The sequence below is a fragment of the Nerophis ophidion genome, linkage group LG21, assembly GCF_033978795.1.
Source record: "Nerophis ophidion isolate RoL-2023_Sa linkage group LG21, RoL_Noph_v1.0, whole genome shotgun sequence".
In the NCBI taxonomy this organism is placed as follows: domain Eukaryota; kingdom Metazoa; phylum Chordata; class Actinopteri; order Syngnathiformes; family Syngnathidae; genus Nerophis; species Nerophis ophidion.
The window spans coordinates 23760056-23775138 of NC_084631.1; the positions used below are offsets into that span (position 1 = coordinate 23760056).

General features: G+C 39.8%; 1 protein-coding gene across 2 annotated transcripts; it reads left to right on the top strand.

Moving 5' to 3' along the window:
- Positions 1–1931: 1931 nt before the first annotated feature.
- LOC133539918 (gastrula zinc finger protein XlCGF8.2DB-like) lies at positions 1932–14230 on the top strand. 2 transcript variants are annotated; one of them, XM_061882254.1, is made up of 3 exons: positions 1932–2232; positions 4039–4282; positions 12940–14230. In XM_061882254.1, exons 2-3 carry the CDS (start codon positions 4039–4041, stop codon positions 13926–13928), a joined length of 1233 nt encoding a protein of 410 aa, XP_061738238.1. In that variant the 5' UTR covers positions 1932–2232; the 3' UTR covers positions 13929–14230. The 2 variants fall into 2 exon arrangements, with proteins under 2 accessions (XP_061738238.1, XP_061738239.1); XM_061882255.1 differs by lacking the exon at positions 1932–2232 and having other exon boundaries at positions 4138–4282; positions 12975–14230.
- The last annotated feature ends 853 nt before the right edge of the window (positions 14231–15083 follow it).

Here is a 15083-nt window from a genome sequence, read left to right on the forward strand (position 1 = left end):
GACTATTACTGAGGGGTATTAGAACACACCTCTTGAATCAATTTGTTTCATTTACTTTTTCATTTTAATCATTTTATACTGAATTGACCTCACATGTCTGAACATGACCGTCTGTTTGTTTTTGTACTGGATAACAAGGTAAAATGAGAATCCCCTAAAGCTCACATGATTGGGAGAGGAGCTGGCTGTCAGTGTGTTCAGTTTTAGCTCGAATTATTGCTTGATAATATTATTTTTATAACTCGGTCGAAACTGACCCTAACAACACCATGGTCATAATTTCAACCAGAGCATTTTATAATTTAGTGGGGAAAAAAAAAAAGTTTTGTTTTGTTGAAATAGAGGTTCCTGACAAAGTCAAAAAGCCTTAATGCAAAAAAATAAATTTGCGTGGTTCTTTTATGCATTTAAATACTAAAACGGGTCGGTGCCGACCCTAACACAAGACGAAGGATAATGTTTTTAATCTAATGAACAGAGCATTGGTATGGTCAGGATAATTCGCATAATTTACAATTCTAATCGCTTTCTTTTGAAGTAAAAACATAGAGTTGATGTTTGATTTGTAATTGTTACCCCAGATTTCAACGCAATAATTAAGATATGGGAGTATGAAAGAATTATGTAACATGTTAAGAGCCTTTTGATTTACAGAGTTTTTAATTTTATGTAACACAGCAATAATTTTTGCCATCTTTGTCTTAAGTATATTTATGTACAGTTTCCAATTTAATTTATCATCTATATAGATTCCCCAAAATGTTATTGAATCCACCCTTTCTATCTCCATATCATCAATTCTTATATGACGCTGTATGTTATTTTTCCTATTTCCAAAAATGATATATTTAGTTTTATTTAGGTTGATTGATAGTTTATTGGCATCAAACCATTGCTTTGGTATGTGGAGTTCAATCTCTACAGTCTCTAGGACAGTGGTTCTTAACCTGGGTTCGATCGAGCCCTAGGGGTTCAGTGAGTCGGCCTCAGGGGTTCGGCGGAGGTCAAAACACACCCGACTCATCGTTTAAATAAAAGCTTCTCACTATCGGCGTATTACGGATACGGCAACAGCAGAAGTCACACTGATTTGCAGGTGTGTAATTTGTTGTGAGTCTATGCACTGTGTTGGTTTTGTTCTTTGAACAAGGTAATGTTCTTTCATGCACGGTTCATTTTGTGCATCAGTAAAAAAACATGGTAACACTTAAGTATGGGGAACATATTCACCATTAATTAGTTGCTTATTATCATTCAAATTAGTAACATATTGGCTCTTAATTAGTCATTATTAAGTACTTATTAATGCCTTAACCCTAACCCTAACCCTTTTAAATTAAGTCCATCCATCCATTTTCTACCGCTTATTCCCTTTGGGGCTCGTGGGGGGCGCTGGCGCCTATCTCAGCTACAATCGGGCGGAAGGCGGGGTACACCCTGGACAAGTCGCCACTTCATCGCAGGGCCAACACAGATAGACAGACAACATTCACACTCACATTCACACACTAGGGCCAATTTAGTGTTGCCAATCAACCTATCCCCAGGTGCATGTCTTTGGAAGTGGGAGGAAGCCGGAGTACAGGAGGGAACCCACGCATTCACGGGGAGAACATGCAAACTCCACACAGAAAGATCCCGAGCCTGGATTTGAACCCAGGACTACAGGAACTTCGTATTGTGAGGCAGACACACTAACCCCTCTGCCACCGTGAAGCCGTTACTTAGAATATGTTCCCCATACTAAAGTGTTACCAAAAACATATGTCCTGAATTTGAACAAAAAAAACATTTTATTTTTCACTAAAGAAGGTTTCGGTGAATGTTCTTATGAAGCTAGTGGGGTTTGGTACGTCCAACACGGTTAAGAACCACTGCTCTAGGAGTTGGTCAAGGTCTTGCCCAGAACAGTACAGACTTGTATCAGACTTGTGAAACGTAATCCTGTATGCGCTATTTTTCACAGTCCACCGATTTGCACGAGAATATTCAGCACAATGCTCTGGCATCTTCTTCTCGCTGCTTCTTTCTGAAGAATAGACGACCGGTTCAAGATGGCGGCGTGCGGCATGATGTCAATGGGAACGATTGCTGGCCAGCATATGTTTACTTTGGACATTAATGACTGGTGCACCACTACCTCGTCACGCCACAGAACAAAAAAGGCACAGTTGCTGGTGTAACAATTGAAATCATTTATTAGCCTTCTCTTAAGTACATGCAGCTAATGAGGTAATGTAAATGATATATATTTGTTGTATTATTTCTGTTATTTACCTGAGATGATGATCGAAACTAACGTGCTATCGTTAGCCTGCTACCAGGCCTATGTAGCAAATGCGAGCATTTTTTAAACAGTTGTATAGGATAATTGTGTTATTTCCATCCATTTCTACCGCTTATTCCCTTTTGGGGTCGCGGGGGGCGCTGGCGCCTATCTCAGCTACAATCGGGCGGAAGGCGGGGTACACCCTGGACAGGTCGCAACCTCATCGCAGAATTGTGTTATTTAATACTTTTAATTACTATTTTCTATCGTGCAGTCGCGCTAGACATTATTAAATATGTATACAAATATCTTGGTCTCGTTAGACTGGATGAAGTAATGGGTTATACTTGTATAGCGCTTTTCTACATTCAAAGTACTCAAAGCGCTTAGACGTTATTTTTACATTGCTCAAGGACACAACGGAAGTGATTAGGATGGCAGAAGCTCATGGGATCGAACATGGAACCCTCAAGTTGCTGACACGGCGGCTCCTATATATGAGCCATGCAACTGCAAGTGATCAATACTCAATTCAGTGAGACTGAAGTACATGTTTAATGAATTCAATGTTAAATATGAGAAGGTGCTTCAATGAATTGAACACTAATTAAAAATCAGAATCAGACTTTATTAATCCCTGAGGGGAAATTAACATTTTCAGCACAATCCCATTCAAGATCAGACAAACATTACAGGGAGACAGAACAGGATCGCTGACGGGTCTGCCAACTTCCGGCGCCCCTTACAAAAAAGTTGAGAGGTGGGAATGGGACCAAAAAATAAAAGATTAAAACAAAATAAATCGGTCTAAGCCTGATCCCCTGCCTGGAGAGGGGGTCCAGACTGAGGCCAAGGGGAAAAAAACAAGTTTGTAACTGAGCTACCGTGTAGAACATTTTCCCTTGTAGTTATTTAAGGCAGTGGATTGGTACCGGGCCGCAGAAGAATGTTTTTTATTAATTTGTATTTATTTAATTATTTTCTTTTTTTCTTATTAAATCAACATAAAAACCACAAGATACACTTACAATTAGTGCACCAACCCCAAAAAACTCCCTTTTTCATGAAAAATTATCAAGCGTTGACCGGTCCACAGCTACAAAAAGGTTGGGGACCACTGCTTTAAAGTTTGTCTAAGTCTATTCATATAAAACATGCCTCAATTATCGTTTTTGAATAGAATCAAGAGGTGCCCAAACATTCTTATTCCAGCACATTTCTTCACGTGTGAGTGATGTTTAACCAAAATACTATTGCACAGTCGCACTAGCTGTCACTGGTTACACATGCACACCGTTTGTTTGTTTTCTGTTGATTTAAAAATATTGCTTTCTGAAATTACGTATAAAAAAAGCCAACCAGTCACAGCGCTGCAGTCCTTGTCGCCGTTGACCTTGACGTGAGGTTACAATTTTTTTAGGAGGTACACATGAAGCTTCGTTGGGAGTGGGGGAAGCGAGCTGGCGTCATTTCTGCCGTGCAGACTGACTTAATGGAGCCATGAAGATGTTAAAATTCCAGTAGGATGTTTTTTATGCGCTGTTAAAATATGTTCAGTGCAGCCGCTGCTCATCTTGTATCAATAATTACTGTAATTGTAGAAAACAAGATCAATTCATAGTAATCACTAAATTATGTTAATTCCATGTGTAGAAGGACTTTCTAACTTCTGTCAGTTCACTTGTAAAATATTATATTTGATGGACTAAATAACATCTGACATAACCTGAGCTAAAGTTTGTTCGTGTTGTCTTGCGAATGTCTAACAGATGAACGGTCGTCAAGAAGAAGGTCCTCTTCAGCAGAGAGGGGGCTCCTCTTTGAAGCAAGATGAGCCACAGCCCCCCCATGTTAAGGAGGAAGAAGAGGAAGTGTGGATCAGTCAAGAAGGAGAGTGTCTTCTAGGGCAGGAGGAGGCTGATCTTACCAAGTTTCCACTGACTGTTGTGTCTGTGAAGACTGAAGACCATGAAGACAAACCACCAGAGTCTTCACAGCATCATCACAGTCCAAGTAAGCCAAACAGATTTTTTTTTGGAGATATTAGATAAGGGGCAGCACGGTGGAACAGGGGTTAGTGAATGTGCCTTACAACAGTGGTTCTCAAATTGGGGGTACGCGTACCCCTAGGGGTACTTGAAGGTATTCCAAGGGGTACGTGAGATTTTTTTGGGAATATACTAAAAATGGCAACAATTAACACAAATCCTTTATAAATATATTTATTGAATAATACTTCAACAAAATGTGAATATAAGTTCATAAACTATGAAAAGAAATGCAACAATGCAATATTCAGTGTTGACAGCTGGATTTTTTGTGGACATGTTCCATAAATATTGATGTTAAAGATTTCTTTTTTTGTGAAGAAATGTTTAGAATTAAGTTCATGAATCCAGATGGATCTCTATTACAATCCCCAAAGAGGGCACTTTAAGTTGATGATTACTTCTATGTCTTGAAATCATTAGTTATAATTGAATCTCTCGGTTTATTTTTCAACAAGTTTTTAGTTGTTTTTATATTTTTTTTTTCCAAATAGTTCAAGAAAGACCACTACAAATGAGCAATATTTTGCACTGTTATACAATTTAATAAATCAAAAACTGATGACATAGTGCTGCATCTTACCTCTTTATCTCTTTTTTTCTACCATAAAGGCTTTGCTTTGATTAGGGGGTACTTGAATTAAAAAAAATGTTCACAGGGGGTACATCACTGAAAAAATGTTGAGAACCACTGCCTTACAATACGGAGGTCCTGAGTTCAATCCCGGGCTCAGGATCTTTCTGTGTGGAGTTTGCATGTTCTCTCCGTGACTTCGTGGGTTCCCTCCGGGTACCCCGGCTTCCTCCCACCTCCCAAAAAAATTCACCTTGGATAGCTTGATTGGCAACACTAAAATTGGCCCTAGTGTGTGAGTGTGAATGTTGTCTGTCTATCTGTGTTGGCCTTGCGATGAGGTGGCGACTTGTCCAGGGTTTACACCGCCTGCTGCCCGAATGCAACTGAGATAGGGTCCAGCACTCTCCACGACCCCAAAAGGGACAAGTGGTAGAAATGGATGGATGGATATTAGATCAAATATATAAATATATAAAAATATGACCTGCTGAGTATTTCGGTATGTCCTGCCAAAGGCCTCAAAATCGCTGTGTTTATATATTTTCGCTCTGACCCTTGGAGGTGAAAAGTCTGGGTACTTGTGATATAAAGGAAGTAAAAGTTGTAACAAGGTTTGTGTACTTAAACCTGCTGGAGGATTATTTTATTACCACCAGACAGGAGCAGTTACATGAGCAGAAGCTATTGGTGACGAGTCCCAGCAGGGCCGACGGCAGGATTAGGCCTGCCTGAAGTGCCCAATAGCACGGAACGGGCCCCGTGTGACACAAGTAGGGCGATAAAACATTACCAATGTTTTTTGCGATGGACACGTAATAGATATCAATTAAAATGTGTTCTATAACACGTCCAATACTTTATTTTCTTCTTCGTCAGAAGAAAGTAGAAATATAGAAGGAAGGTTGGTTCACCGTGGCGGAGGGGTTAGTGCGTCTGCCTCACTATACGAAGGACCTGAGTAGTCTTGGGTTTGCATGTCCTCCCCGTGAATGCGTGGGTTCCCTCTGCGTACTCCGGTTTCCTCCCACCTCCAAAGACATGCACCTGGGGATAGGTTGATTGGCAACACTAAATTGGCCCTAGTGTGTGAATGTGAGTGTGTATGTTGTCTGTCTATCTGTGTTGGCCCTGCGACGAGGTGGCGACTTGTCCAGGGTGTACGCCGCCTTCCGCCCGATTGTAGCTGGGATGGGCACCAGCGCCCCCCGCGACCCCAAAGGGAATAAGCGGTAGAAAATGGATGGATGGATGGATGGATGGAGGTTGGTTGCATGAACAAAGTAGGTAAGTACATTTTATTTATAAATCGCTTTTCAAAGGTAAAATCACAAAGCAGAGGTGAAGCAAAACAACAATTAAACTAAAACAACAGGGGCAACATCATAAAAAGGATACAAAGTGGATTCAAAATGATAGCTAAAAGGTGCATTAACTAAAAGCTTTGCTAAAAAGAGAAGCTTTCAAATTTTTCTTAAGTGAAGTGAATCATATTTATATAGCACTTTTTCTCTAGTGACTCAAAGCGCTTTACATAGTGAAACCCAATATCTAAGTTACATTTAAACCAGTGTGGGTGGCACTGGGAGCCGGTGGGTAAAGTGTCTTGCCCAAGGACACAACAGCAGTGACTAGGATGGTGGAAGCGAAGATCGAACCTGCAACCCTCAAGTTGCTGGCAAGGCCGCTCTACCAACCGAGCTATACCGCCCCATCTTGACACTTAAAAGTGTCCAGATCACGGAAGGACTGGTACAAGTTGTTCCAGAGTCTGAGAGCTATAGCTCTGGAATGCCAGGGCTCCACAAGTTTTAAAATGGGTTTTGGGGATCTTTAGAAGACCGTGGACCAAAGATCGGAAGCTTCGCCGTGAAGAGTAGGGGCGTAACAAGTAGGGCTGTGGATATTTGGGTGTCCCACGATTCGATTCAATATCGATTCTTGGGGTCACGATTCGATAATATATCGATTTTTTTCGATACGATTCTATTCTCGATTCAAAAAGGATATTTTTTCGATTCAAAACAATTCTGTATTCATTCAATACATAGGATTTCAGCATTATCTACCCCAGTCTGCTGACATGCTAGCAGAGTAGCATGTCAAACTTTTATAATTGTAAAGGACAATGTTTTATCAACTGATTGCAATAATGTAAATTGGTTTTAACTATTAAACGAACCAAAAATATGACTTATTTTATCTTTGTGAAAACATTGGACACAGTGTGTTGTCAAGCTTATGAGATGCGATGCAAGTGTAAGCCACTGTGACACTATTGTCCTTTTTTATTATTTTTATAAATGTCTAATGATAATGTCAGTGAGGGATTTTTAATCACTGCTATGCTGAAATTATAACTAATATTGATACTGTTGTTGATAATATTCATTATTGTTTCATTACTTTTGGTTTGTTCTGTGTCCTGTTTGTCTCCTCTCAATTGCTCTGTTTATTGCAGTTCTGAGTGTTGCTGGGTCAGATTTGGTTTTGGAATTGGATTGTTATGATATTGCTGTGTAGTGGTTTGTTGGATTGATTAAAAAAATAAAAATGAATCGACTTTTAAAAAATGAGAATCGATTCTGAATCGCACAACGTAAATGATTCGATTCGTATTCGAATCGATTTTTTCCCACACCCCTAATAACAAGTCAGTGATCTACTGAGGGGCCCCACCATGCAATGCACGGAAAGTCAGGACTAAAATCTTAAACTAAATGCGGAATTTGACTGGAAGCCAATGAAGACCGGATAAAATGGGGGTGATATGCGCTGTTCTGGGTCTTCCTGTCAAAAGTCTGGCAGCTGCATTTTGTACCATTTATCACTTTGAATTATTTTGTCAGAAAGAGATAAATATATATAATGTTCCGCTGGGCAGCAACTTAAAAAAAAACTTTTTTTTGTGTGTGTGTCTTTTTTTTTTAAGTGTTGTGAACGCAGCGCGCCGGGATGAATTTCCATGTGTGCTCAATAGAAACGTGTCAGCTCGGCACGGGAAAAAAGTCCATTGCAACGCTGCTGTAACTTTCACTCATTTAGAAATGTTTCTCTGCTTGCATCAATGTCTCGGCCCCCAAAAGCCGTTTACCCCACCGTGATTGGTAGGTTCGTTCGGCACCGCACACAACACTGTAAAGTGGCATGTTAAAGAAAAATGTTCTATGTTAAAATGTACTATGGTACATTTTTATGCTATGGTACATTTTTAGTGTACTTTATACCTTTTGTTTTTGCCCTCTCTTTGTGCACTTGTGTGCATTATCCTTTCCATCATTATCTTTTCCATCCTTTGTTGCTGAGCTACTGTGTGGAACATTTTCCCTAGTGGTTCTTTAAAGTTTGTCTAAGTCTATTCATATAAAACTTGCGGGCCGTGCTAACATTAAAGTTTCATATTAAGGTGGGGGCCAGACAATATCGTCTCGAGGGCTGCGATTGGCCGGCGAGTTTCAGACCCCTGATGTACATCATTTTCACTGTACAATTTCCGATTTGAATTTGTCAGGGATGCAGGATGCATATCTAGCAACATCACTGTGATCATCAGAGATTATTCAAAATGTCACTATTTTGGTGAACGGCTTTGACTATTTACTGTAATACAAACAACAGAGTGAGTCATTTTTAATTTTTGGGTTACATATCCACGGTGGCAGAGGGGTTGGTGCGTCTGCCTCACAATACGAAGGTCCTGCAGTCCTGGGTTCAAATCCAGGCTCGGGATCTTTCTTTGTGGAGTTTGCATGTTCTCCCCGTGAATGCGTGGGTTCCCTCCGGGTACTCCGGCTTCCTCCCACTTCCAAAGACATGCACCTGGGGATAGGTTGATTGGCAACACTAAATTGACCCTAGTGTGTGAATGTGAGCGTGAATGTTGTCTGTCTATCTGTGTTGGCCCTGCGATGAGGTGGCGACTTGTCCAGGGTGTACCCCGCCTTCCGCCCGATTGTAGCTGAGATAGGCGCCAGCGACCCCTAAAGGGAATAAGCGGTAGAAAATGGATGGATGGATGGTTACATATCAATAATTGTCATTGTTGCTTATTTAAAGGATGTTTAATTTCACAAATGTTCACATGATTATAATTTTCACTCATTATGGATAACAACGTCCTTGTGATTTACCACTATTTATTGTTTATTGTTTATTGAATGGATCCCCATTAGCTGACGCCAAGGCGACTGCTAGTCTTCCTGGGGTCCATATAGGAGCATACAAAATTAAAATACAAAGAATACATGCATTACCAAACATTATACAATGAAAAAATACAACATAAGATAAAGCTAGTTTAAACCGGTATTAAAAATTCACGTCATGTGGGCAGCTGCAATAGGTGTATCTTCAACGCTGTGTTGAATGACAATTTACTTAGTGAGAAATTAATGTGAGATGGCAACCCATTCCAGAATGATGTACATCTATACATGACTGTATGTTTGAGGAGATTGGTCCTGTGAGCATGAAGTGCCTAATAGCCATTGCTGGCATTCCTAGTGTCATGAGTATGTGTGTTAGTTGATTTTAAAAACTGTTTGTAAAAGTAATCTGGTGCTTGATCTAAAATGATAGTTCTAAAGAACATAAGGAGACTACAATGCATCTTTTGTTGAACAGACAACCAGGACAGGCGTGAATGGATAAATGAAATATTAGTGCGCAAAGAACATTTAAGTAACAGTCTAGCCGCTCTGTTCTGAACAAGTTGCAGTTTGTTCAGGTCAGACTTAGTCGTAGCGCACCATATTAGAGGACAGTAATGAAGATGACAGAAAACCAAGGACTGTATGACTTGACCCATTGTTGAGGATGTCAAGAAGGTGGAGCACTTTCTGACCATGGCTAAACCTCTTCCCATTTTCATTAAAATACTATCAACATGATCGGACCATGACAGTTGACTGTCTAATAGTACACCAAGCAGTTTTGCTTTTTTGACCTGCACAATAGGTATATCTGACATTGAAATGTGAAGCTGAGGGTCATCAACAAGCATATGCCTGGATCCAAAAAGAATGCTTTTTGTTTTACCGATATTCACAACAAGTTTACTATCATTTACCCAGCGTGACACTCTCTCCAGGTCCTGATTTAAGTTATTTTGTAGGTCATTTAAGGTGGAGGCAGTGCTGTATAGAGTTGTGTCATCTGCATACATAACCATATTGGTGTTTGTTGTAACACAGGGAAGATCATTAGTAAAAATAATAAAAAGTAAAGGACCAAAGCAGCTTCCTTGAGGCACGCCACAGTAATTGTACTTGCGTTCAGATAGGCTACCATTAAAACACACTCCCTGTGCTCTTCCTGATAGATAGCTCAACATCCAAGAAAGTGACATACTATTAAAACCATATTTTCTCAGTTTGGAGATCAATCAATCAATCAATCAATCAATGTTTATTTATATAGCCCCAAATGACAAATGTCTCAAAGGACTGCACAAATCATTACGACTACAACATCCTCGGAAGAACCCACAAAAGGGCAAGGAAAACTCACACCCAGTGGGCAGGGAGAATTCACATCCAGTGGGACGCCAGTGACAATGCTGACTATGAGAAACCTTGGAGAGGACCCCAGATGTGGGCAACCCCCCCCTCTAGGGGACCGAAAGCAATGGATGTCGAGCGGGTCGAACATGATACTGTGAAAGTTCAATCCATAGTGGTTCCAACACAGCCGCGAGAGTTCAGTTCAAGCGGATCCAAGACAGCAGCGAGAGTCCCGTCCACAGGAGAACATCTCAAGCGGAGGCGGATCAGCAGCGTAGAGATGTCCCAAACCGATAAAGGCGAGCGGTCCATCCTGGGTCCCGACGAGCGGTCCATCCTGGGTCTCGACTCTGGACAGCCAGTACTTCATCCATGGTCATCGGACCGGACCCCCTCCACAAGGGAGGGGGGGGACATAGGAGAAAGAAAAGAAGCGGCAGATCAACTGGTCTAAAAAGGAGGTCTATTTAAAGGCTAGAGTATACAGATGAGTTTTAAGGTGAGACTTAAATGCTTCTACTGAGGTAGCATCTCGAACTGTTACCAGGAGGGCATTCCAGAGTACTGGAGCCCGAACGGAAAACGCTCTATAACCCGCAGACTTTTTTTGGGCTCTAAGAATCACTAATAAGCCGGAGTCTTTTGAACGCAGATTTCTTGCCGGGACATATGGTACGATACAATCGGCAAGATAGGCTGGAGCTAGACCGTGTAGTATTTTATACGTAATTAGTAAAACCTTAAAGTCACATCTTAAGTGCACAGGAAGCCAGTGCAGGTGAGCCAGTACAGGCGTAATATGATCAAACTTTCTTGTTCTTGTCAAAAGTCTGGCAGCCGCATTTTGTACCAACTGTAATCTTTTGATGCTAGACATGGAGAGACCCGAAAATAATACGTTACAGTAATCGAGACGAGACGTAACAAACGCATGGATAATGATCTCGTAAAATGGAGCGAATTTTAGCGATATTACGGAGATGAAAGAAGGCCGTTTTAGTAACGCTTTTAATGTGTGACTCAAGGAGAGACTTGGGTCGAAGATAATACCCAGATTTTTTACCGAGTCACCTTGTTTTATTATTTGGTTGTCAAATGTTAAAGTTGTATTATTAAATAGAGGTCGGTGTCTAGCAGGACCAATAATCAGCATTTCCGTTTTTTTGGCGTTAAGTTGCGTTAAGTTAGCGGACATCCATTGTTTAATTTCATTAAGACACGCTTCCAACTGACTACAGTCCGTCGTGTTGGTCAGCTTTAGGGGCTTGTAGAGTTGGGTGTCATCAGCATAGCAGTGAAAGCTAATACCGTATTTGCGTATGACGTCACCCAGCGGCAGCATGTAGATGCTGAAGAGTACAGGGCCAAGGACCAAACCCTGGGGAACTCCACACGTTACCTTAACATAGTCCGAGGTCACACTGTTATGGGAGACGCACTGCATCCTATCAGTAAGATAAGAGTTAAACCAAGACAGGGCGGAGTCTGACATACCAATTCGTGTTTTGATACGCTCTAATAAAATACATCATTATGTTGTGATCTACGACATCAAATGCCACACTAAAGTCGATCAGGACAGTACCAACCATCTTCTTGACATCCATTTGTGACAGCCAGTCATCAGTCAGCTGAGCTAGAGCAGTAGATGTTGAGTGACCTTGTCTATAAGCATGCTGGGAACACGACATCAGTTTGTTGTAGGTAAAGTAATCTTGAATCTGTTTGAAAACAACTTTTTCCATCAATTTACTAAGAACAGGAAGTATGCTTATTGGTCTGCTGTTTTTACCAGTAAAATCTTTATTTTTGTCCTTGGGTAGGGGGATGATTTTGGCCTCCTTCCAAATCCCAGGACAGACTCCATATCTTAATGATTTATTAAATATATGAGAAATCGGATTTGATACATGGCATGCCGCAATTCTTAACAATTTGCCATCTAATATGTCCGTCCCAGCAGGTTTATCAGACGGCAGTTTATCGTTGTCTACAGACTAATTGACCAACAAAACATACTCGTATTTATTTTTACTTTGTTTTAATTCAATTTTTATATACAATAAATGTCAGTGTCAAAAACTGGCTGTTTATAGGTTTCCCTCCACTAGGATGAGCCTGCGTCTATTCATGAAAGTTTCCTCATTGAGAAATATTCTGTCACTTATTACACGGGTGGGTTTTTATTTGATCATATACTATAAAAATATTGACGTATTTCAGCTTCTATATATTTATTTATATGGTTGTTGGTGTACACCAGGGCTCTTTAAATTGTTCTAAGGGCCACATTTTCTTGGTATTCTTATTTTGGGAAGTAGTGGACATGTTGCCCATTCCTGGTAAAAAGATCTCCCACTGGCTTGGTGTTATTTTCCTGTAAATGATGTTGGAAAGAGCAGCGTGTTAGTGCCTCGTGGAGATTTCGGGCCAGTTTATACGATAACCCGTTTTTTCCTTAGTGCATGTACATGTATTGAATGTCCCATGTGACTGAGCAAAGCTGGACTTTTCCAAAGCGTGTGTTTGTCTTCTGGTGTCCTGCAGACGTCTGTGAAAAATATCTTCTCCCTGAGCAACAGGAGTGGATCTTTAGGATGGAGCAGGAGGAGCCCCCACCCTCCCACTTTAAAGAGGAAGACGAAGTGTCACAGACTCCTCCCGTTAAAAAAGAAGAGGAGGACCCCCTGACCCTCCACTTTAAAGAGGAAGAGGGAGAACACAGAATCAGTCAGGAGGGAGAGCATCTTGAATGGTTGGAGGAATTCCCAGTCTCTGGTGTGATTGTAAAGACTGAAGATGATAAGGTCAAAAATGAAAGTGAGGAAAAGAGAGTGGTGGAGTCTCCAAGCAGCAGCTCAAATCAACACATGACAACAGAAGCTGATGGAGACCACTGTGGAGGATCACAAGCAGACAAGCTCTTAACTCCACTATCAGATAGTAAGGACACAACGTCACACTCTCCTGACACTGAGGATGAAGACTCTAAAGCTGATAAAACATGTCACACTGACAACACACGTTTGAAATGTTCTTACTGTGACAAAACTTACAAATACCATTGTCGTCTGAAAATACACACAAGAATACACACCGGAGAAAAACCTTTTTCCTGCTCAGAATGTGGTAAAGGCTTTATAACCGGTCAATATTTGAAAGTACACATGAAAATACACATTGGAGAAAAACCTTTCTCTTGTTCAGTCTGTGGTAAAGGTTTTACACAAAGGCATGGTTTGAAAAGCCACACAAGAATACACACTGGAGAAAAACCTTTTTCCTGTACAAGCTGCGGTAAAGATTTTGTACAAAATCAGCATTTAAAAGTACACATGAGAATACACACGGGTGAAAAACCATATTCCTGTTCAAGCTGTACCAAAAGTTTTTGTGACCAATCCAGACTTGTAGTACACATGAGAACACACACTGGTAAGATGGTGTACAGTTGCAGTGTGTGCGACGAAAGATTCTCTTACAAATACGAGTGTAAGAAACACAATTGTGTTGGTGAGAACAGCAGCAGCAAATGAAGCTGCAGGATTTGAAATCAACCGTCAACTATGACACTTTTTTTTCAGTGAAGTACATGCATTAGTATGCAACATTGTGTACCTTTTATTTAAAAAATTAACAGAACAATGTGAAAAGCTGAGAGTAAACAGTACAACATATATGTGATATACAATTAACATTTTATGTATGTGTATATATATATATATATAATTCACTTTTGTACCTATTCACAGTAATGTTTTATATATGTTTGTGATACAATGAAGTGTTATTATTTCTAATTGTGAATGATTCCATAGATTAAATATTTTATATGATATACATATTTGTTTTTCATGTGTTCTTACCTTTGCTTTTAAGTATACATAAATCACTCTTAGTGCATATTTACTGGTTCACATCTGACGCATTGAGCTGTTGTGTTTTATACAAAATCATTTACTTTTAAATAGGTGACCTTATGAATCATCGGTTGGGTCTTCATAATACATTATATTAATCATCTTTATTACTCTATATGAAAACATTTTTTTTTCATGTCTCCAGACCTTAATGTAATAAACAATGTAAACTTCAACACAAGTTGTCTACAGTAAATGTAGTTAATATTTGTGAGTATGTATTTTGTTCTATTTAATATAGCAGTCATTTTGGGTATTTCTTCTTTCCATGATATTTACATAGTGTCCAGCTTAGTTCATCTATAATAAATATTATACATTTAATTTTATTGAAGTTAAGTGACAGTTTATTAATGTTAGCCATCTTTTTATGGTCAAGTTCTCTCTGGATAAAATAAAATGGGAGCTAAATCAAGCAGTAATGAAGATGAAGAATGGAAGGTTATTATATACATAATTATACATAATTAATTAAAAAACACTTTCATCCAGTTCATTTGGGCGTAACAAAAGAAATGAGCAAAGTTGTCATTAACACTATGTCAGAGTTCCTTCTTTAATGAACTCATATTATGTTTTGCATATGGTGAATGTGTATATTCATCTTGGAGAAAGCAAACCACTAGTTTAACTAGTAGGTATTTCAGTTTGGGCACATAATAACATAGGGCCCTTTAGTATTGACATTTGTGTGTGGATTGGAATAGTTCTCGCGGAAGAAAAAGCAATCAAATTGGACCTCGGTATGCAAAGGTAATGGTACTATCCGTG

Bases quoted from the DNA above. Each gene is read 5' to 3' on its own strand.
- LOC133539918 (XM_061882254.1), top strand. From the start codon at position 4,039: ATGAACGGTCGTCAAGAAGAAGGTCCTCTTCAGCAGAGAGGGGGCTCC. The intron at 4,283-12,939 runs GTAAGCCAAACA...GGTGTCCTGCAG, and splicing joins ACAGCATCATCACAGTCCAA to ACGTCTGTGAAAAATATCTT.